Source organism: Barbus barbus (assembly GCF_936440315.1).
Source record: "Barbus barbus genome assembly, chromosome: 40".
NCBI lineage: Eukaryota > Metazoa > Chordata > Actinopteri > Cypriniformes > Cyprinidae > Barbus > Barbus barbus.
In genome coordinates this window covers 14,466,892-14,488,874 of record NC_136718.1, presented here as the reverse complement: position 1 = coordinate 14,488,874, position 21,983 = coordinate 14,466,892, and the positions used below count along the sequence as shown (strand labels likewise).

Sequence of the window (21,983 nt, the reverse complement as noted above, 5' to 3'; positions counted from 1 at the left end):
TGAAACGCATATAATAGTTGTGTTGCACTGACCCCTGCTGGTCATAAAAGTTTGGATGGACAGATGGAAACGGTGGATGAAATGAAATTGAAAATTAAAAATGAGATTAAATTAATTATTTGTTTGGAACATATTTTACCTAATGAGGGCTGTCTCATTATAATATTCGTGAGTCCATGAGGCAACACACGATTGGCTGCTGCTCTGGGTCAGAGTTCACATCCGCGTTAGCGCTGACGTTGTCCAAAGGAGGAAAATGGCGATGGGTTGCTTGTCAATGAGAGACACCGCGACTCCTGCAACATTAACCTGCAAAAGACGAGGTGCTATAATGGTTTCCACGTCGTCTGGTGGGTTCAGCAGAAGCGCTCTGTTTGTTTTATCCGCGGCGTTAATGTTGCAGGCAGTTTTAGGAGACGGAAAGACTCTCGTTCTGCTGGACAATCCCAACATCAGAGACACTCATTCAATCTTCTTCCGCAGTTTAGCAGGTGAGCTACACATTATCTAGATTTTATTATTAAAACACTAAATTATTATATAAGCATCTGAAAATATGTTTAATACGTTCATATGAATAGAAGATGCATTTTGAGTCTATGTGAATCTGAGTAATTGCACCAACATACCTGCACAGACTTTCTTTGTAATTATAAAACTCGCAATAATAAACTCACAATTACATTCTTGTTCTCAGATCGTGGGTTTGACCTTACCTTCAAGACTGCTGATGATCCTGGTCTCTCTTTGATCAAGTATGGCCAGTTCCTCTATGACCATCTCATCATTTTCTCTCCATCAGTGGAAGGTGAGTCTTGTTATAGTGAACATAGATTTTATGTCATGCTGCCATTTTTATGTTTGAATATCCTCGTTTACGTGTTTCCAATGGAACAGATTTTGGGGGCAACATCAATGTAGAGACCATTACAGCCTTCATTGATGGTGGTGGAAATGTTCTTGTTGCTGCCAGCTCTGATATTGGTGAGTGTTGTATTGGTTTTGCATAAGTGAACACGAATTGGCTTGTTGATATTTAAATGAACATTAATGATATCACTATGACTTTGACTCTGGCAGGTGATCCTCTGAGAGAGCTAGGCAGTGAATGTGGGATTGAATTTGATGAAGAGAAAACTGCTGTTATTGATCACCATAACTATGACATTTCTGATCCTGGTGAGGTAAGTAATGGATGGAGGAAAAAATACAGCTTAGAGAATTTATGAAGTGAAGGATTAAATATTTAAAGTCAACATGAAATTAAAATTGATCCTATAATTATTTACCTAGTTACTATGTAATGTTAGGTACAGCCAAGTGAAGCAGATTATCGTAAAAGAAAAGAAACTAGTTTTTGGCTGGACTGTCCCTTTAATGTAAATAAAATTAAATAAAGAATAGCAAATAACAATAGATGAACTTGACCTCCTGATTTAAAATGAGTTTCCATTTCATGTTGAATCCATATTGTGTGTGTTACATTCTACAACTTATGTTTTTAAAGGGGTCATCGGATGCAAAATTCACTTTTCAAGTTGTTTGAACATAAATGTGTGTTGGAAGTGTGTGTACACATCTATCCTATAATGATAAAAATCCATCCAGTTGTTTTTAAAAAATCCCTATTTTAAAATCTCCTTTCTCAAATCAGGCTGTTCTGAGAGCCCTGTCAGAATGACGTAGCTCCCACGATAGTTGATTGACAAGGCTGTCTTACCTTAGACCCGCCCTGAGTGGGCTGTAAACAGCCCGACCGCCATTGTGTTGACTCCGGTGCAGGGGAAGACAAGATGTCTCTGATTAAGTGATTGAGGTGTTCTGTTGTTGGATGTAATAATGAATATAGCAGTTGTCATTTACTCCCGACATCTGAGCTGCTGAAGACACAGAGGATAAACGTTACTTTTGCTTTGAAGTGAATGCGCCAATCCCCAATCTGCCTAAATACGTCGATGTTCACGTGAATCATTTGTGATCCGGCCTCACCTCCAGAAGAAGTGAGTATAAGGGTTTTTTATGATTCTTTGCAAATCGCCTTTCCTAATAATGTACTAGTTAGCCAGTTTTGTGGCTGAAGTTTACAGTCTGCTCGTCACTCCACGGAAGAGAGGGGCGGAGTCAGCAGAGCTCATTAGCATTTAATGTAACATGGACTAGAATGGTGTGCAAAAAACAGAGCTCGTTTTGACAGTTTTAAAAAAGGTGGTTTTTACACTACCATTGAGAAATTTTAACCAAAGTATGTTATAGACTTTTAATTAAGACCCTAAAGAATCATATCAACTTGTGCAAAATGGGAATCCGATGACCCCTTTAAAACACATTCTCTGTACATTTACACCATAATTTCAAATCATTGTTTGAAGCTTGGTCAGGTGCATTTAAGTTGTCTTTTTTTACAGCACACCCTGATTGTTGCAGACCCAGAGAATCTTCTTAAAGCCCCGACTATAGTTGGCAAGCCCACTGATGAACCAGTCCTGTTCAAAGGAGTTGGGTAAGTGGTCTCTTCTTGATTCCCCGATCTCTGCTTCTTTTGCAAATATACTGTTTAGCAAATTATGAGTTGCCTTGCTTTTTTCAGAATGGTGGCTGATCCAGATAACTCTCTGGTGCTGGACATTCTGACAGGATCCTCCACCTCTTACTCCTACTTCCCTGATCGCCCCATCACGCAGGCAAATATTTCAAATATTTCTTGCTTTCAAAGCTTTCGTCGTTCTTTTTTTGTCAAATTAATTCATTCACCTCAATCTCTGTTTTGCTTTCCAGTATCCTCATGCAGTTGGAAAGAACACCCTCCTGATTGCCGGTCTGCAGGCAAGAAACAATGCACGTGTGGTTTTCAGCGGGTCACTGCACTTCTTCAGTGATGCTTTCTTCAACTCCCCTGTGCAGAAGGCTGCTCCTGGGTCAAAGAGGTCTGTTACGTAACTGTGTAGACATTAAAAATGCATTGTGGTGTTAGGTTGAAATCATATGGATTATTTTATGTTTGATCAACTGCGAAGTTCAGGCCGTTAACAAAACTAACATTGACTTGATGAAAGATATACCCTCTATTTGTTTAGAGATGGTTTGATGCATGATTTGTATATTCTTCTTAGGTATGAACAGACTGGTAACCAGGAGCTGGCTGAGGCCTTGTCTCGCTGGGTGTTTAAGGAGGCTGGTGTTCTCAGGGTTGGGGCTGTTTCCCATCATCCAGTTGGAGAAAGCACTCCCCCTGCTGCTTACACCATCACTGACCTTGTGGTGAGACATGGCATATATTATTTATATAGACATTATAGTTCATTTAACAGTTTACACGTGATTTGTGACTATTTTGAAGAATGTCTTGGTTAATGTTTTTGGCTTACTACCCCCTGCTTGGATTGTCCCTACAGGAATACAGCATTGTGATTGAGATGTTGTCTGGTGGAAAATGGGTGCCTTTTGATGGAGATGACATTCAGCTGGAATTTGTCAGAATTGATCCATTTGTTAGAACCTACCTCAAGAAAAATGGTGTGTTGTTATTATATTCTGTTTAATTAACAGAAGTTCTCAAATGCATGCATGCTACTGTGTCAGTGTTCAGCAAGGATAAATTGCCACAAAGACATTTAAAATGTTACCAAAGATTTCTAATAAAAAGTCAGTTCTTTCTATAATCAAATAATTCTGATAAAAAGAAGGATATTGGGAAACTGAAGAGTAATGACTGCTGAAAACCCACAGAATGTTTTTGAATATTTTAAAGTTACTTTAAATTAAACTTTTGAATGGTAGTGTATGTTAATAATGATGTATGCCATTAAAACACGTGACTGCTGGTTGTTTAGGTGGAAAATACAGTGTACAGTTCAAGCTTCCAGATGTTTATGGAGTTTTCCAGTTCAAAGTTGACTACAACAGACTTGGTTACACACACCTGTACTCTTCAACCCAGGTGAAATTCAGAATTCATTCTAAATCTTGCTCCAAAAATTCCATAGTGATTTTACTCAGATTCTTGATATATTTACTGATTCTTCTGTTGTTCTGCAGGTTTCTGTCCGCCCTTTGCAGCATACCCAATATGAGCGCTTCATCCCCTCTGCTTTTCCATATTATGCCAGTGCCTTCTCTATGATGGCAGGACTCTTTGTTTTCAGTGTCGTCTTTCTACATATGAGAGAAAAAGAGAAGTCTGATTAAAATGTGAATCAGTGAAGAGGAGTGCAAGAAAATGTAAAAACAAAAATGGTCTTCAGACCTCTGGCAGTCATGATGAATAGAGATCTGAAATATGTTGGTATGGGCTTGTTATGGTGAGTTGGAGGTTGTGCCATTACAACTAAAAGCAAAAGTAAGTAGATTTTTTTTGAAGGGAGGTTGGGTAGTCTAACAAAAGACATGTTTTTGTTTTCTGGTTTGCTATCTGGTAATTTAAAGTGATTTGGGGCACACCATGTTTTATTTGTACAAAAGGCAACTTGAATTGGTTTTATGATACAACATGCACTGATGTTTTGGCTCTTGCTATGAAAATTTTGTTTTGAAATCTACCATTTATAAAATGAGGAATGGATTCTCAAAATGTGGTTGAAATACCTGAAGACAGTAAAGTTTTAACATTCCACCACTAAACTTTTTGTCCTCTTTGTTGTTCAGTTGCATCAAATTTGAAAGTGATTCTAATTATATACAGATTTATGCAGAACCTCAGTTTATACAGAACCTCATCTCACAAATGTAAACTACATGGACAAGTTTATTTTTAATTTTTTTATTTGTACGTTTTCATTGAATAAATGTGATTGAAATAGTATGAATGTGTGACAATAGAACCAACACTTTACATTGTGTTTGTATATACCAACCTTATATGCACGGATAGTAAAGCATTATCATTTTAGACATTTGTCAGTAACTATTTATATATATATGTATGTGTGTGTGTGTGTGTGTGTGTGTGTGTATATATATATATATATATATATATATATATATATATATATATATATATATATATATATATATACATTTATATTTTATCCTTATCTTACAGACCCCAAATGTTTAAACTCTAGTGTACATAATTTTTCCTACTGTATACAGTAGAAATGTAACATGTTATTTGCAAGAGCAGTTTTCTTCAATTTTGTGTGATTCAAATTATAAAAAGTATACTTACACTACTTACAGACAAGGACTGAAAGAAATCTAGATAATCCTTCTGCCTTGAATAAAGGTCTAGGACAGACCTGTCTTGAAGGCCAACTATGTAAATTTAACTTCAAATAGCCATTTCTATAGTTTCAAATAGTCTATATATTTTTGTTGTATTTTTAATAATTGTTTTATTAAGGAAATCTTAATAAGGAACGTTCAAGACAATTATTATTATTTTTTATTCGTTCAAAACAAAGATGTGAAAGCACGTGGTCGACGAATGACGTAGAATTTAACCGACACCAGTTGTAGTCCTTACCTAGCAACTAGCAACTTGTTTTTTTTTTTTAAACGGACAGCTTTTTCAAAAATAAAGTTTGAGCTATGACTGTTTATAATTTACGTTGTTGAAGAAGCCTGAAAGTCTCCTTGAGTAATGTTAAGCATAGAGCTTTTGGCGGAAACCCTTGGCGAATACAGGGTTGGCCTACAAATTTACGTCATCACTAAACATCTCGTGGCCTGTGAACAACACGAGCGCGAGTCGGGAGCGCGCGTCAGCTGACATCGCAGAGAGAGCACAGTCAGACATGGATCAACTCAAAGTCAAAGACAGGATCCTCGAAAACCTCTCTCTCTCCGTCAAGAAGGTAAGAAACCTCTATACATTCAACGATGGTATGCATCAACCTTCTGTAGTTTAGAATTTGAAGGATAGGTTGAGGTTTTTGCGGTTTACGCTATCAAAATAGTTGGGCCTCCCCCCTCCTGCTGTGTTTTGAAGACAAACGCCTTGACATCTTAAGAAATAACATCCAGTGTTCCTTATAAATCCGACTTTAATAAATACCAGGTTAGACAGACAGCTGTCAATGCACTATAATGAGTTATTGTAGTTTATATTGTGTACTTAGCGTTATCGATACCTGTTTATTGTAAAATAACATGCAAAAGAAAAAGTCGTTTTATTTAGGCGTGAGTCAAGTAAACACCGTTTACTGCATCATGGACACATGTAAACAAGTCCTGTTATTAAATGAGATGCTATAAATAGGGCAAACAGAGCTTACTGCTTATTTTATGGGGCCATCCCAGGACATCCCGTCTTTGTATGGTCTTTTTGTTCTGCAGTAAGTTAACTTGCTGAATCTTTGCTGTTTACAACATCAGAATGTTTGTTCTTTCTTTCTTTCTTTTTTGAGCTGTCTTTTGCTGAGCATTATTCTGAACATTAGCAGCTTGCACACCCTCGTTTGAAATCATTTGACTTATTCAGCTTTTAGCTGATCAGGTGCTTGGCATTAGTACGTTCTCATGGTTTTGTGATGGACTTACAGACCAAAAAGCTCTACTTTAATCAGTGAACCACAGAACCGTCAATTCTGAAAATGCATTTCTCATCAGAGGTTGTTTGTCTAGATTGAAAAGGATTGCTTGGAATGTCTTGGCTGTGTGCACATCATAAATTTACCAGATAGGACATACAGTTTTCATTCACATCCAAGTGATTGCTTCTTAACATTTTTCAACATTTAATCCACAGTTGCAGAGTTATTTTGCCGCCTGTGAGGATGAGACGCCAGCCATCAGGAATCACGACCGGGTTCTTCAGCGGCTGTGTGAACACCTGGATCATGCTCTGCTTTATGGGTTAGACAAACTGCACCAGAGCCTTTCAAAACGGAAACTCGTTTTAAGTAGACATTTGTAGGCTTACCGATCTTCTCTTTTCTCTACATCTTGAAGGCTGCAGGACATCTCATCGGGTTACTGGGTACTCGTGTTACACATCACACGACGAGAGGCCGTCCGACAGATTGATGAGCTTCAGCACATAGCTACCAATCTTGGCAGAAGTAAGATCAGACCTTTACTATGATGACTTGTTGATGTGCTATATAATTGTTGAAAAGTACATTAGCATTCAGAAGTTTATAGACAGTAAGATATTCAAGTAAATATATTTTTAATGTTACAAAAATGTTTATTTCAAATAAGTGCTGTTCTTTTGAACTTTCGATTTTCGAGCAGCAACTGTTTTCAATATTTATAGTAAGAATTGTTTCTTGTGCTGCAAATCAACATATTAGAATGCAGGGCTCGCAAAATTTCTAAATCCCTGGTAGCCCTTCGGGAAGGTACTCTTCAGATTTTGGTAGCCCGAAAATTAATTTAACTAGCCCAATTAAAATAAAGACCATAAATGTCAATCAAAAACATTCAATACACAAATATCAACGAATATCAAGGAAAGACTTTTTTTTATTTTACAAGGTATCTGCAGAATTCTTAAAAATCTATTTAAGGCAATTTGAAAAATAATTTCTTAGTTTTAAATACGTTAAATGGTATAAGGCCTTAAAAACTCTTCAATAAAGTTTTTTTAAATAAGTTTCTTATGCTCTTCAAGGCTGTATCTATTTGATAAAATAATATTGTGAAATATTATTGTAATTTAAAATAAACTTTCTATTTTAAGATACTTTAAAATTTAATTAATTCCTGTGAAGCAAAGCAGTATTTTCAGAGTAACATAATCATTTTAATATGCTGATTTTTAATCAATGTTGGAAACAGTTGTACTGCTTTTTTATTTTATTGTATTTTTTATACTGTATTTTTTGGGACGTGTGATATTAAAAAAAAAAAAAAAAAAAAATGGTTAAAAAGAACAGTGTTTAGTCAAAATAGAGATTTTGTTACAATATAAACTATTCAAAAGTTTGGGGTCAGAATTTTTTTTTTTTTTTTTTAAAAGATACTTTTAAAAAGTTTAAAGAAAGTTAAATAAACATTTGATAGTAAAGACTTCTATTAGAAAATATTTCTATTTTGAATAAATGCTGTTCTTTTAAACTTTTTATTGATCAAAGAATCAAAGAAAAAAAGAAACCGCTTCCAAAAAAATATTAAGCAGCACAACAGTTTCAACACTGATAATAAATCAGCATATTAAAATATTTCTGAAGGATCATGGGACACTGAAGACTGGAGTAATGATGCTGAAAATTCAGCTTTGATCACAGGAATAAATGCTATTTTAAAGTATAAAATAGGAAACCAATATTAGAAATTGCTATAATATTTCACTAGATCACAGTTTTTTTCTGTATTTTTGAAATTAATACAGCCTTGATGAGCAAGAGACTCAAAACAAGGTCAATTATTTATCAGGTTTATAATATAGCCCTAATATAATATATTATCAAAACAAACTATTTAAACTGATAGAATAGAATAAAATAGAATACAAACTGAAGCAAAACTGAAGCTGAGATCTGTAAGTTAAATATAAAAACCGTGAACATATGAATTCTTCTATAGCTGTCTAAACATCGTTATGAAGTACAGTTTGTACAATACTCTTGTGTGTGACTGTACATGTTTCAGAGTTTTATTGCCGTTCTTTGCCCATCCTCCGCTATTTCCAGCACTTAATCAAGCCACTCTTCTTTAATACATGAGGACGTTTTATTTCACATGTCACTGCGTTTGTGTTGACTCTCGTGTTGAGCGCACCGCAACCATTGAAGTATTCAGTTTCTACAAAGACTCATTTGGTGCACATCGTTCTCTTTCTGTGAAACCTGTAAACGGCATTCACTGGTTCTAACTCTGTCGTGACATCAGCTCTATAGCGGTTTGCCCGAGCATTGCTATTCTTTCCCTTTTTACTGCGGCATTCAATCAAATGGCTTCCCAACTCATTTTTGTTTGCGCGAGGCACATTATTTCTTCTGCGCGGCCGTGGTGGAAGAAGAGTGCGGTCGCGCTCAGCTTAGAGGGAACATTGTGTGGGAGCCCTGTATTTAAGGTAGCCCGTCGGGCAGGGCAGTGATACATTTTGGTAGCCCGACTGGAAAACACAATAGCCCCGGGACGTCGAGCTAGCGATTTTGCGAGCCCTGGAATGATTTCTGAAGGATCATGTGACACTGAAGACTGGAGTAATGGCTGTTGAAGAAAATTTGGCTTTGTCATCAAAGGAATAAATTACATTTTAAAATTAAAACTGATTATTAAAAGAGAAAACATTTATTTTAAATTGTAATGGTATTTCATTGTGTGACTGTTTTTGCTCTGTTTTTGGAGACCATAATAGACGTCTCTGAAAAAAATGAAAACATCTTACTTGACCCCAAACTTTTGAAATGTAAATATGAAGTGTTTGCAGATATATTCAGATGCTGAATGTTGTGGCACTGTGTGGACTTTGTTTCATATTGTTAACCATGACTGCTATGTTGTTGTTCCACAGGTCGTGCCTGGCTCTACTTGGCACTCAGTGAAAGTTCTTTAGAAAGCTACCTCCGACTTTTTCAAGAGAATCAAGGACTGCTCCAGAAATACTATTACAAGTGAGTGACTTTGAAATAATAGATATTGTTGTTCTTCTGTGGTTTCAGACCACAGAAAAAAAGCTTTCTTTCGGCAGTCATCTGATTTTTGTGATGTGTGAAAGCTGTTTCCTCCTTCCAACAGAAATGCACTGGTTTGCAGTCATGACCATCTCACTCTGTTTCTTACGCTTGTCTCTGGCCTGGAGTTTATTCGCTTTGACCTCGAATTGGTATGACTCTTCATTGATTTCTCCTGTCTAGAATTGTATGTCCTAGACCTTATGTGTCTCATACAGGACATACAGTATGTCACGCAGCTTAGTGCCAAACAACTGACTTCTCTTTACAAGTATGGATGTAACGATTAACCGCGAGCCGGTTGAAAATCGATTCAAATATGTGACAATTCAAATCGGTTGAGATGCCAAACAAATTGCGATACAGTTGCAGTTGGAGTTTATATGAATGTATCTCTGAGGGGAACTGATTGTCTTTAGAAAAGTTTACGTGGTATTTTCTTTTCATCTTGCATCTGTACTATGCAAATTAAAGTAGTGTTCATAAAAGCAGCTCTGCTTTGTTTACAGCGGTAACCCAGGAAACACTGTCATTACTGTTCATGAGCGCCACCTGCTGGCAGAGAGTGAATTTGCATCTCATTCAGTTCGTCTGCAGTTTTGTTCAGATATGTTTTATGTGGTATAGTTTTACAAAACTGAAGTCTGACCATTCTGTTTGTGCTTCAGGTTTTAAAATTATACAGTCTAATTTAGATATAAACTGCTGATGCTGCATCTTTGTTTGGATGATGATTAAAATGCAATGGCTGCCTCTCATTTTAAATGGAAAGAGCACAGGCAAAGTCTTTGTTTGTTTATGTGAAGAGATTTCTTTTATTTGTGTAACTTGCTTATTTGATTTGAGGTTTGTTTTAAAATTTCAATTTAGTTTTGTTATTTAAATTTCACAAAGAAACGTGCAGCAATAGCCTAATAAAAGGACACCTCATTTACAGTATAATGTCTTCAGTCTCATTTTGTTAAAAAATATTGTGAGAAAATCAAATCGTGAATCGAATCGTGAGTTCAGTGAATCGTTACATCCCTATTTACAAGCTGTTTCAAAGATGAGAAAGTGTATCATTAAGGTGATCTAACTGGTCAGAAAGTTTTTCTTTTGTTTTAGTCAATCTTTTTTTAAATAGCCCTGCTATGTGACAAATTAATTAAAAAATGTAACAAATAGGTATGAATATCCCATGTTGTCTCTCAATGTAAAGCATTAATTAATAATTTTATGTTTGTATAATTATAAATTTAACTAGCAAAACTATTTAAAATGGTTTTAGATGGAGAATTGAATGCCATTTACACTTACCAAAGATATTTGTCAACTACTAACTTAAAAATACTGTTCTTCCGTTATTACATTTTATACTATTCTATATCTTCTTTAATGGAAGATTTAAATATTTCCACTGCCTAATCCTTAATTTTTGAATTTGTCACAGGATGTGCCATATCTAGATGTTGCTCCTTACATGCCAGAATACTACAAACCCCAGAATCTATTGGATTTTGAGGAGAGGTTGCCAAGCTCTGATAGCCTGTCTCTGCACTCTTTCACATCCCTCACCTCCACTAACCTCGAGTGGGACGACAGCGCTATTGCCCCATCCAGTGAAGGTGAGCTGCTTCAGATTACCACCCCTTCATTTATCTGTCCATTTCTATTCCAGCTTCAGTTTCTTATTTTCACTCTTTTATATATATCGGTTTTCTTCTTTCTTTTCCAAATTTCCACATTTAACTTGATACAACTGATTATTCTGTACTAAGATAACAGTAATCTTTGTTAAAGATTGTTTATCTAAAAGATGAGTGTTCAGAAATCTCAGTGACATTACATGATCACACATCAATGCTTTCATTTCATTCAATGACAAATTTCACTGCTCATTATGTCACAATGTCTCTTTTGGTTGTCAGTATGTATTAGTTCCTCATATGCCGAGTTTACATTCACTTTATATCTCTTTCAGTTTCTGTTCTTCTTTCATTCACTTCATCATTCTTTCCTGCCTATTGATTATCTTATTTCTCCTTTTTTAGATTATGATTTTGGTGACATCTTCCCTGTGTTGCAGTCATTGCCAAGTGCAGACTGGGAAGGTGGGACATGGTTATTTCCCCCCTCCCCAATCTAACATTCGCAACCCCAACCAATCCAAGCTACTAACCAGCATCGCATGGCCATTTCACTCGGTGCATGTTTGTTTTCATGCGCAGAAGCTGTAGGTAGTGTGCTTGTGATGAGTTTATAGATGGGTTACTGGTGAATATGCTCTGTATTAGACCAAACAGAACCAAACCCACTGCTAATGCAGGGTTTGCATGGGATGATACTAAAACATACTCAGTGCCTGATGCAGCTGGAACTTGCTGTTTGTTGTCTGATTGTGTTTCCTGCCAGTGCAGCTGTGGTGGTGTGGCAGCTGGTTTGCATGTTTGTTGCTTTCAAAGCTTTACATTCAGTGGCAAGTATTCTTAACTTAATGTTTATGAAATTATGAATATAATAATCAGCCTTTAATATAGACATATTTTTGCTTGAATTATTTTAAAGTATTCTTTGTGGGGCTGACAAAAGTCATGTGATAACTTTATAGATTAATTTGAATGTATTTAATTCAGAAACAACACTTGCAGTACTTAATGAAACATTGTGCAAAATTGTTCAGTTTCTTTCTAAAAAGCAGCCGGAATAGTCAGAACCATTGCACAAGCATATGCTTATGTCTTCAAAACTGCATTAATGTCACTATATACTACTGTTTAAAAATTTGATGTCACTAACATTTGTTTAAAAGAAATGAACACTTTTATTCAGCAAGAAAGCATTAAATTGATTGATAGTGACAAAGATATTCATAATGTTACAGAAGGTTTCTATTCATCAAAGAATCCTTAAAAATGTGTCGTGGTTTCCATAAAAATGTTAAGGAAAAAGTTGTCCTACAGGGTTTTATAATGCATTTATATATAATTGCAGCTCAGGTTTGTGGCAAAAATAGAAATAGTTTTTTCTTTCCAGATATGCATTTCTAAACTAAATGCATGGAAATTGATGTTCAAATATTTAGAGGCAAATTTGGGGAAATTGAGATTGCCCTGTTTGTGATTATTTGCCAGAAATTTGGATGCATAAAATAATGAGATGAAAGTTGCTAGAAAGCTAAGCATGTGTTTCAAAACAGCTTATGTTTGTTGAATGTCTCTGTGCATTTGTCATGATTTGGTATCTGCCATAATACTACAATGAGCTCCTAATACCTGCACATCTAAGGTTTTCCCTTCTTGCTCTTGTTTTCTGACAGAAGGAGACTTGACCGATCCAGTCAGTGGGCCCCGCTCCTCAGGATCAGACCCTCAGACTGTTGTCAGTGACTGTGTTGTAATGAGGACCTCTGCACGAACCATCAGGACCACATCTCTGTCACGAAGCCCTACGTTTCGGCACAATCCCTTCAATGAGGACTCGGACACTAACACTTCAGCTGACGTCACCCCAGTGCACATAGCTAGCCGTCATGCTTCCACAACAGGAGATGATGCCGAGATCACCAACACTGAGCTGGAAGTCATTAGGTGTGTCTTGAGCATTAGATCTAACGCTGTAGGATTGTAGTAACATATCAATCACACATTATTAGTTGAACTTGTGAAGTGTATAATTTTTTTTTTTGTGCGCGCGCGTTCTCTTTTGGTTTGTAGGTCAACTCCTCAAAACTGTAGACACCGGCATTTAAAAAAAACATTTGAGCAGTTTGAGATATCAGTTTGTAGCTCAACCAGTGGTGTGAGCTTGTCTAAACCAATTAAATCTGTTATACTTAGGAAAAAAACATCTGTTAGCATTCTCATTTAACTTTATGGCAGTTACTCAACTACAGTATCATTGAGGAAGTGCAGTTTATGGTTTAAGAGCCCTCCAAAACAAACAGTCACTGGCAAAACATTTAATAAAAGATATTTATTTACAATTTTCGTATTTAATCAGAATGGCCATCGATTTAAAAAAAATAAAATAATTTGCAATACTATTGTAATGTTCTTGTTTATTATTTTACAATACTTAATGGTAAAACTATTTAGCATTATGTCAGATTAATTTATTTTTCTGTTTGGTTTGTGCTACAGAATGGCAAGGCGCAGAAGGCCTGGTAAGAAACGACGGGGAAGAGGGACGACAGACTCTGTGAGCAGCGAACAGAATGTCATCTCTCCAGACACAGCTGTCACTGAGGAATGCCTTCAGATTGTAGTTGAGAGAGATTTTGGAGTTAATAACAATAATATGGACAGTCGGGGATCTCTGGAGACCCCAAATGGTCCTGGCTCAGAGTCTGTGAGGAATGGGAGACCAGAAGGAGAAGATGAAGACCCGGAGGCAGGGCTGAGGCTTCCTGAAATGACGGACACTTCTATGGACAGTGTGGGCGAACCCCTGCGGGACGTCATGGACAGACTGAACGGTTCTCTGGATGGGGAGCACTGGCAGCGGAGTGAAGGTGAGGAGGGAGAGGGTGGAACTTGCACTAGTCACAATGGTTCCCCCCATCAGCGGCCCTTTCGAGAGGACTCAGGCGGTGAACCTCCGGACCCAAGTCGTAGCTTCCTGCAGGCCCCTCTGCCACCTGTGGACTTCTACTGCTTTACCTCCCAGAGTCCAGACCTTGCTGCCTCGTGTGGTGGGCACAATGACTCTGCAGGGAATGGCGAGTCGCAGGATATTCCTGTTGGCGATGAAGATGAGGGAGAACAAGAGACACCAGCTACAGGGCAGGATCCCTCCATCCCCATAGAGACGTTAGATGAGGAGGAACGCAGTAATGAAGAAAAGCAGCAGGAGGAGGATAAAGACCACGCAGTGCAGAGCTCCCATGCTGCAGAGTTTAAGTAAGATTGTAAACTGATTGTAATCGGTGACTAATTCTAGCTCTATTGACATAATGTGATTTATTGCGAGATTAAGGTATTTGTTTTTTGTTTGTTGTACAGGGTGGATAACAATCACCTTCTGCTGCTCATGATTCATGTTTTCAGGGAGAATGAAGAACAGCTCTTTAAGGTGAAACTCTGTTTGATTTAACATCACTGAATGGATAAATTTGTATTTACATTGTGTCTATGCTGCAGTGTACTAGTGTAAGATACCCAACCCCCTGTTTACTCATTGTACTCATTTATAGTACACTTTTTGATCAAATCACTCAACCCACATTCAGACGTGATTAGAAGTGACCACATCATTGATGTATTCCTAACAACACTGAAAGTCCACCTACTGCGCCAAAACAAATGCTGTACTTTTTTTTTGAGCTACTGTATTTTTAATGGAAGTCAGATGAAAAAATCTAAAGTGGACACATTAATTTTTTTTTTTTCTCAAACGTTTGGGGTCTGTACGATTTTTTTTAAATATCTTTTTGAAAGTGTCTTCTGCTCACCAACCAAAGATGCATTTATTTGATCCAAAATACAGCAAAAACAGTAATATTGTGAAATGCGTATTACAACTTAAAATAATTTTGTCTATTAAAATGTAATTTATTCCCATGATGCAAAGCTGATTGTCACATGATTCTCTAGAAATCATTCTACTATGCCGATTTGGTGCTCAAGAAGCATTTATTATTATTATTAATGTTAAAAACAGTTGTGCTGCTGAATATTTTTTTGTGGAAACTGTAGTACCTGTGAATACGTTTTTACAGGATTCTTTAACGGAAAGAATACTGTAAAATTTTTCAATATAAATCTTTTGTAATGTTATAAATGTCTTTACTGTACTATCACTTTTCATGATCTTAATGCATCCTATTTGGGGAAAAAAAAGATTTTCAGTTAGTGTACATGTTGTGAACCGTGCTATGCATATATTACAAAGCAGTTGTAAGTACCTGTAGTTAAACACGTTGTTATTGCTGTTTTTATCCATGTATAATAAGATTAACAAGACATTCTAGTGAAATGTAAAGCTGTATTGTAAACTGGTGCTATCCTATTGATTGATTTGCATTTGTACATTTTATTTCAGATGGTGAGAATGAGCACAGGCCACATGGAAGGAGATTTGCAGCCTCTGTATCTGCTGTTGACTGATTGCTACATTTACCTCTTGCGTAAAGGTCAGCAAACCTTCAGTGGAAGAGCAGGGCATTGTTTATATGTCTACAAAAGTGCTTGTTTGCATTTGTTGTTGTGTCCCATTGATTTTTAGGGGCAGCAGAGAAGCCTTATAGTGTTGAGGAGGCTGTATCTTATAACGAGCTGGACTATATCTCAGTGAGTAAACAACCTGCCTAAATGATCAGTTTGACATGCTGCAGAGAGATTAGAGCCCTTGTTTGTGCCTTAGGTTGGATTTCATCAGCAGACTATCACTCTGGTGTGCACTAACAGAAGACGGCAGTTCCTTTTGGACACAGCCGACTCGTCTCTGACTGTGTAAGTTTTTTAAATTAAAGCGTATCCCCATGGGGTTGATTAGTATGCATATCTTTGAAGAGGATCTGTTCATGTTCTTTCCTCAGCTGGTTTCTGACTGTGCTGAAAGCGGCCTTGGAAAATGGCTGTAGGGAGCCTCCATACCCCTCTGTTCTCACTGACGCCACCATGGAGAAACTGGCTCTTTCTAAGTTTGTATGCCAAGAGACTCATTGTGAGGTAAATGGGGGAGATCTATCACCCTAAATAATTCATGAGAGTCTGGCAGACAGTGGCTCACTTTGATCTTGGTTCTTCATGCTGACTCTTTCTGAAATGCATTTACAATTAAACCATTTATACTGATCATACAGTTTAGACCAGTGGATCTCAACCAGGGGGCCTCGGCAAACTTCCAAGGGGGGTGCAGAATTACTTAAATTATACATTTTAATAATTTTATTAATACAATTGATATTAATTACATAATTAAGAGATTAAAATAATAATATAATTAAATGTAAGAAATTGTAAGTATTTATTTTTCCCCCTTAGTAACTACTACAACCCCTCCGTCACGAGATGTGACTGTCATTCTTTTCGGCTCGTTAAAGATTAATTTTGCAGCCACATTCTGGATTTAGTTGTAGAAAGGGCCTGGTTTTCCTAATGTTGTATAAAGTAAATCTGTCCTGCTGACCTGTGCTAACTCTGTTTGTGTAGTTATCTGAGATGAGCATCCGCCTGTATTCTCTGGTTCACTGGGAGGACCCCATGGATGCAGCGGTGGCTTCACCTACATCTCCGTCTGGCTCCAAAGAATCCAGTAGCACTAAAGAGGGGGCATTGTTGTACCGTGCTGGGAGCACTTATTTGGGGAAGGAAGTGTGGAAAAGCTGTTACTTGGTTCTCAGGTAAAGAAGGGTTTGGTGCTTTAAGCTATTCGACAGAGTTTCAGCAAGCTGTTTAATGTGTCCTGAATCTAAATGTCCTGTTCACCTGGTAGCAACGGCATCCTGTATCAGTATGCAGAGAGAACAGATGTTACACCTTTGATGTCTGTTACCATGGGGTAAGCTATTCATAAGCAGTTCATAGATTTCACTTTTAGAAACTTAATATAAATGTTCTTTTCAATATGAATGCCCACTTATAAACATTTACTGTATGTTTGCATGTGATTGTGTTTATGTTGTAGGGGAGGGCACTGTGGAGGCTGTAGGCGTTCAAACAGCTCAGAGAAGCCTCATGCTTTTCAAGTGATTCTGACAGAACATCCTCCATTAGAGCTCAGTGCAGAAAACGAACTGGAAATGGCCGACTGGATGCAGCTGCTTTGCCAGTCTGTTTCTAAAGGGGTGAGCTGCAATTATACACACCTTAGCGTTTTTGCAAGTTCTTACAAAGCATTTTAAGACAAGATCTCTGCTATTTTTGGGAAGTGCGATTAAATGCACAGTTTCACACTTTCCATTCAAATTTACTTTCTTTTTTCTGAGCTGGTGGTGTTTGAGCAAAATGTGGGAGTCTGCATTTTAAATGCTTTCCGAGTCACCACATGACAATGTGTTGTTGTTCCTCATCAGTTCCAGATGTGCCAACATTAGCATTTTTATGGCTGAAATACTAGCTCTGACGTCCAGCAACTAGCATTGACTCTTCTAGACTGTAAAGTGGGGCAAAAAATCTGATAAATATTTATCTGGTGTATTCCAGCTTAGAGTGGATGCTGTAGAGGTTTTCTTAGCACAGCCCGTCCAGAATTAACCAGAATGTTTCCCAGATGTTGACCTCTATTGTGTATTTTTGTTTCTCAGATCATTCCACAGGGAGTAGCTCCTGCACCCTGTATTCCGTGTTGCCTTGTACTCACAGACAGGAAGTTGCTCACATGTCACCAGGATTGCCAGACCAGTTTTTTCCGTTCTCTAGGAGGAGCTGATCTGAACGATGTCACAGCTGTTTGCCTGGAAGGGGATAAAGAATACTGTGTCATTGTAAGAGTTTATTCAGATTGTTGTGTGTGTCAAGTGTCTATGGAAACAGATGTTTGCTGTTAAGTGTTTTTGTTTTTTTTTTTTTGTTTTTTTTTTTAAACAAGTGCACTAATCACCCTTTATGCCTGCAGGAATTTGCAGAAGATCGTGCTCAGTTTCTCCCACCCTGGGTTTTGTATTTTAGCGCATGTGAGGAGCGAGATCGGCTACTAGCAGAATTGAGTCAAGCTTGGGCTGCTGTTTACCAGGCAAGAAAATTGTTTTTTTATGACTACTGTAGTTTAATATTTAGCATTGGAGGCTCATCATCCTTTTCTGTACTTCAGATCCACTCTAATTTGCATGTTTATTTGATGTTTTTGAAAGGAGTTTGACGCTTTTGTTGAACTGTATTCCCATAATGGATTTCTGACAGTTTAGTGTCATTAAAAAAAAAAATAAATTCAGCAAAGGCATATTAAATTGATCGAAAGTGACAGTAGATTTTTATTTCGAATAAATTAATCAAATATTCTTGCAAAATATATCTCAATTTTAAGTAGCAATATCAACATTAATAAAAAAATATTTCTTGAGCACCAAATCATCATATTAGAATGATTTCTCAAAGATCATGAGGCACTTAAATGAATGCTAATTGGGTGCTAAAAATTCTGCTTTTTTATCACAGGAATTAAAATGTATTTAAAAATATAATTTAGCAACATTGCTGTCTTTACTGTGTTTTTGATTAAATAAATACAACCTTGGTGAGCATAAGAAACTTCTTACAGACATTCTTATTAAAGGGATAGTTCACCCAAAAATGAAAATTTGATGTTTATCTGCTTACCCCCAGGGCATCCAAGATGTAGGTGACTTTGTTTCTTCAGTAGAATGTAAACAAAGATTTTTTTTTTTACTCAAACCGTTGCAGTCTGTCAGTTATATAATGGCAGTCAATGGGACCCACAGCTTTGAGAGTAAAAATAAACATACACAGATATATTGAGGTCTTAAGACACGAAACAATCGGTGTGCAAGAAACTGAACAGTATTTATATCATTTTTTACCTCTGATAAGCGAGCTAAATAGATCATAAAATGATATAAATACGGTTCAGTTTCTTGCACAGAACGATTGTTTCATGTCTTAAGACCTCAATGTATCGTCACGAGCCGCAGGGTTAATTTGGTTTTGTCTGTTTTTTTGACTCAAAGCCGTGGGTCCCATTGACTGCCATTATATAACTGACAGACTGCAACGGTTTGAGTTAAAAATCTTTGTTTGTGTTCTACTGAAGAAACAAAGTCACCTACATCTTGGATGCCCTGGGGGTAAGCAGATAAACATCAAATTTTCATTTTGGGGTGAACAATCCCTTTAATATTATTTATTTAATTGATCTACAACATGAATTTCTTCATATGTGTGTCCAGGTAAGCTTACCTCATAAGCGGGTGTCAGACCCGTCGGTGCAGAAGAGGTGTAGGGAAGCGCTGGAGCTGATGAAGAGTGCATGGCAGAGGAGTGACAGCCTACACAGAGGACGATCAGAGAGAGAACCGTGGTGCTGACGACCTGTCCGTCACTACAGTGAGCCCAGGATTAAACCAGACCGCATGGGGGAGTCAGCTCACCAGCGAACCTACTGTTTATGTAGGTACAAGCAGACTCTGTGAGCTCTCCAGACCAGAGACGATATTGAATAGCATGGGCTCATATGATATTTGTCTACCAGTAATGAGGCCTGACTTTGTTTACACTTGCCTTGCACAAATATTTAAGGAGTTACGATTAAGGCTTTGGCTTTTACAAGTGGAAGTCTGCAACAGGAAATAAAAAAGACAGAGATCTAGCAGTTCTCTTCAATCACATGTGATCAGACTATATAGAGAGTAAATACATAGTGTAATAACTCAAAAGGTTTTTTTTTTTTTTTTTTTTTTTTAAACCTTCCCTGCTTGTACAAAGTCTATGGACAGATACTGTACACGCCTGTGCTATATAAAGAGGTACAAACTGCTTGTGAGCACTTGCGAAAGAGAATTTTATTTATGTTTACACCATTGGTATTAGCTGGCTGCTTTGTTAACTATTTGAAAGCAATGGTTTGCATGGCAGATTGGCACAGACACTCAAAACGCACAGAGAGAGAAAAAGGGGAATTGGTCCAGGTTTAATTTAGACATCTAATATCAGTCAGCACTGCTAACAGTGATGGTACGGTACCAGCATGTAATCGCTGTTGTTATATTGGACTGAAGTCATTTGTTAGGATCAGATCATTGAGATACTGTAATAAGGTCATACAATTCTAAAATATCATTAGTTGAAGATATTAAGGCTCTTGCAACTAAAATGACAGTTTAGAAGTGAAGGAGTTGATTACAGCAGAATTGCACAAGGGTCAGAATTGCACATTCATTGTTTTTTGTTTTGTTTTTGTTTTTTTACTTTTGTTAAAAGATCTTTTTTATTGGCATTAAAATGTTTCCCGATCATGCATAAGCATTCACAACTTTTTTGATTTTTTTTTTTTTTTTTTTTTTTTTTCGGTTCTTTTTTTGAGATTGAATGCAGTCAATCAAGCACTGGTTTAAGGTCAAACGATTCAAAAGGTGTTATTAGCTTTAAAAAAAAAAACACTGATCAACTGTGTTTTAGCTTAAATATCAAATCCATTCACCAGTTTCTCACTTAGTGGTATAATATACCATTTCCAGTAACAACTGTAAAGTTGAATGTAGAGTGGTTTTAAAGAGCGCAGACTTGAGTAATGTGGATCTGTGACAGACTGTGATAAATAGAAGCGGAATCTCAGGTATGTTGAAGTTTGTTCCAGTCAACAGTGATTTTAAATACATTGCTGGACAATGATGGAATACAGTTGTTCGTTAACAATTGAAATGTGGTTTTATGTTTTTTGTTTTGTTTTTGTTTTAAATGGGAGTAACCTACAGTAGTCAATTATGTTGTTCTAACACTCTGATGTCTCGGATACACTAAATACTGCATGTACATTTTGGAAGATGTCATAACATAACAAATATAAATAAAAATGACTTTTTTTAAATGGTGAAAAAGTATGAATAATTAATGTTTGCATTTGTAATGACATTGACATTAAAAGTGGTAAAAGCCTGTGGTCATTAAGTGAATCTTTTTAAAACAGAATATTGTATAGTAGAACAAGAAGTTCAGAGAAATAAGGATAAATACTAAAATAATACAAACAATCCCATTACAGGTGTTAAAGGGATAGTTCACTGCAAAATGAACATTTTTCATAATTTACTCACCCTGATGATGTTCCAAACCTGTATGTTTATTATTATTATTATTATTATTTCTTCTACTGAACGCAAAATAATATTTTACTGAAGAATGTTAGCTGGTAGCCATTGACTTCCATAGTATTTTTTTCCTTACTATGGAAATCAATGGCTACCAGCAACTGTTTGGTTACCAATATTCTTCAAAATAAATTATCTTGTGTTAAACAGAAGAAACTCATACAGGTTTGGAACAACTTGAGGGTGAGAAAATGATGAAATATGAAAATAGTGCAATATCCCTTTAAGAAATATCTACTTCATAGGTGAACTAGAAACTACACAAATACTTAATGGTGCCATCTAATGGTATTGAACTTGACAAACTACTCCTATTTTCGGTGTAATGTGCAATACTGTCACCTATTTTCGGTGACCGTATTGCACATTAGATTTTGTAAGTATTTAATTCAGACAAAAATTGAACACATCAGTGCACTAGAACTAAAGTCCTCTTGTAGCTTCTTGTTTTCCACATGCAGAAACATTTTATCAGGTCCTATAGACTAAACCTAAATAGGTTTGTTCACAATATGAAGGTATCCAAATTCTAGCTCATTTCGCAGTAAATTTTTTCCTCAACCTCTTTCTAAGGAAACCCTAAAATATCTAGTGCTACCTTCCATGAACATTTCCAGAAACATTTAGAGAAACTTGCAGATCCAGTGATAATGGGAAAATATCTAAAAAAAAAAAAAATT

General features: G+C 36.7%; 2 protein-coding genes across 3 annotated transcripts; both read left to right on the top strand.

Annotated features, from left to right (window-relative positions):
• The first annotated feature begins 212 nt into the window (after positions 1–212).
• On the top strand, positions 213–4,886 carry LOC306859490 (dolichyl-diphosphooligosaccharide--protein glycosyltransferase 48 kDa subunit). Its single transcript, XM_079400530.1, has 11 exons — positions 213–491; positions 698–808; positions 898–984; positions 1,081–1,184; positions 2,406–2,500; positions 2,588–2,681; positions 2,776–2,924; positions 3,111–3,258; positions 3,393–3,513; positions 3,831–3,937; positions 4,036–4,886. Exons 1-11 carry the CDS (start codon positions 257–259, stop codon positions 4,183–4,185), a joined length of 1,401 nt encoding a protein of 466 aa, XP_079256656.1. The 5' UTR covers positions 213–256; the 3' UTR covers positions 4,186–4,886.
• Positions 4,887–5,674: 788 nt separating this feature from the next.
• Positions 5,675–21,092, top strand: LOC306859768 (pleckstrin homology domain-containing family M member 2-like). 2 transcript variants are annotated; one of them, XM_079401011.1, is made up of 20 exons: positions 5,675–5,792; positions 6,686–6,792; positions 6,889–6,998; positions 9,401–9,500; positions 9,625–9,712; positions 10,993–11,167; positions 11,594–11,653; positions 12,859–13,129; positions 13,682–14,440; positions 14,543–14,612; positions 15,582–15,672; positions 15,765–15,829; positions 15,903–15,991; positions 16,078–16,210; positions 16,694–16,884; positions 16,977–17,042; positions 17,169–17,328; positions 17,788–17,967; positions 18,099–18,215; positions 19,387–21,092. In XM_079401011.1, exons 1-20 carry the CDS (start codon positions 5,733–5,735, stop codon positions 19,522–19,524), a joined length of 3,030 nt encoding a protein of 1,009 aa, XP_079257137.1. In that variant the 5' UTR covers positions 5,675–5,732; the 3' UTR covers positions 19,525–21,092. The 2 variants fall into 2 exon arrangements, with proteins under 2 accessions (XP_079257137.1, XP_079257138.1); XM_079401012.1 differs by lacking the exon at positions 11,594–11,653.
• Positions 21,093–21,983: the final 891 nt, after the last annotated feature.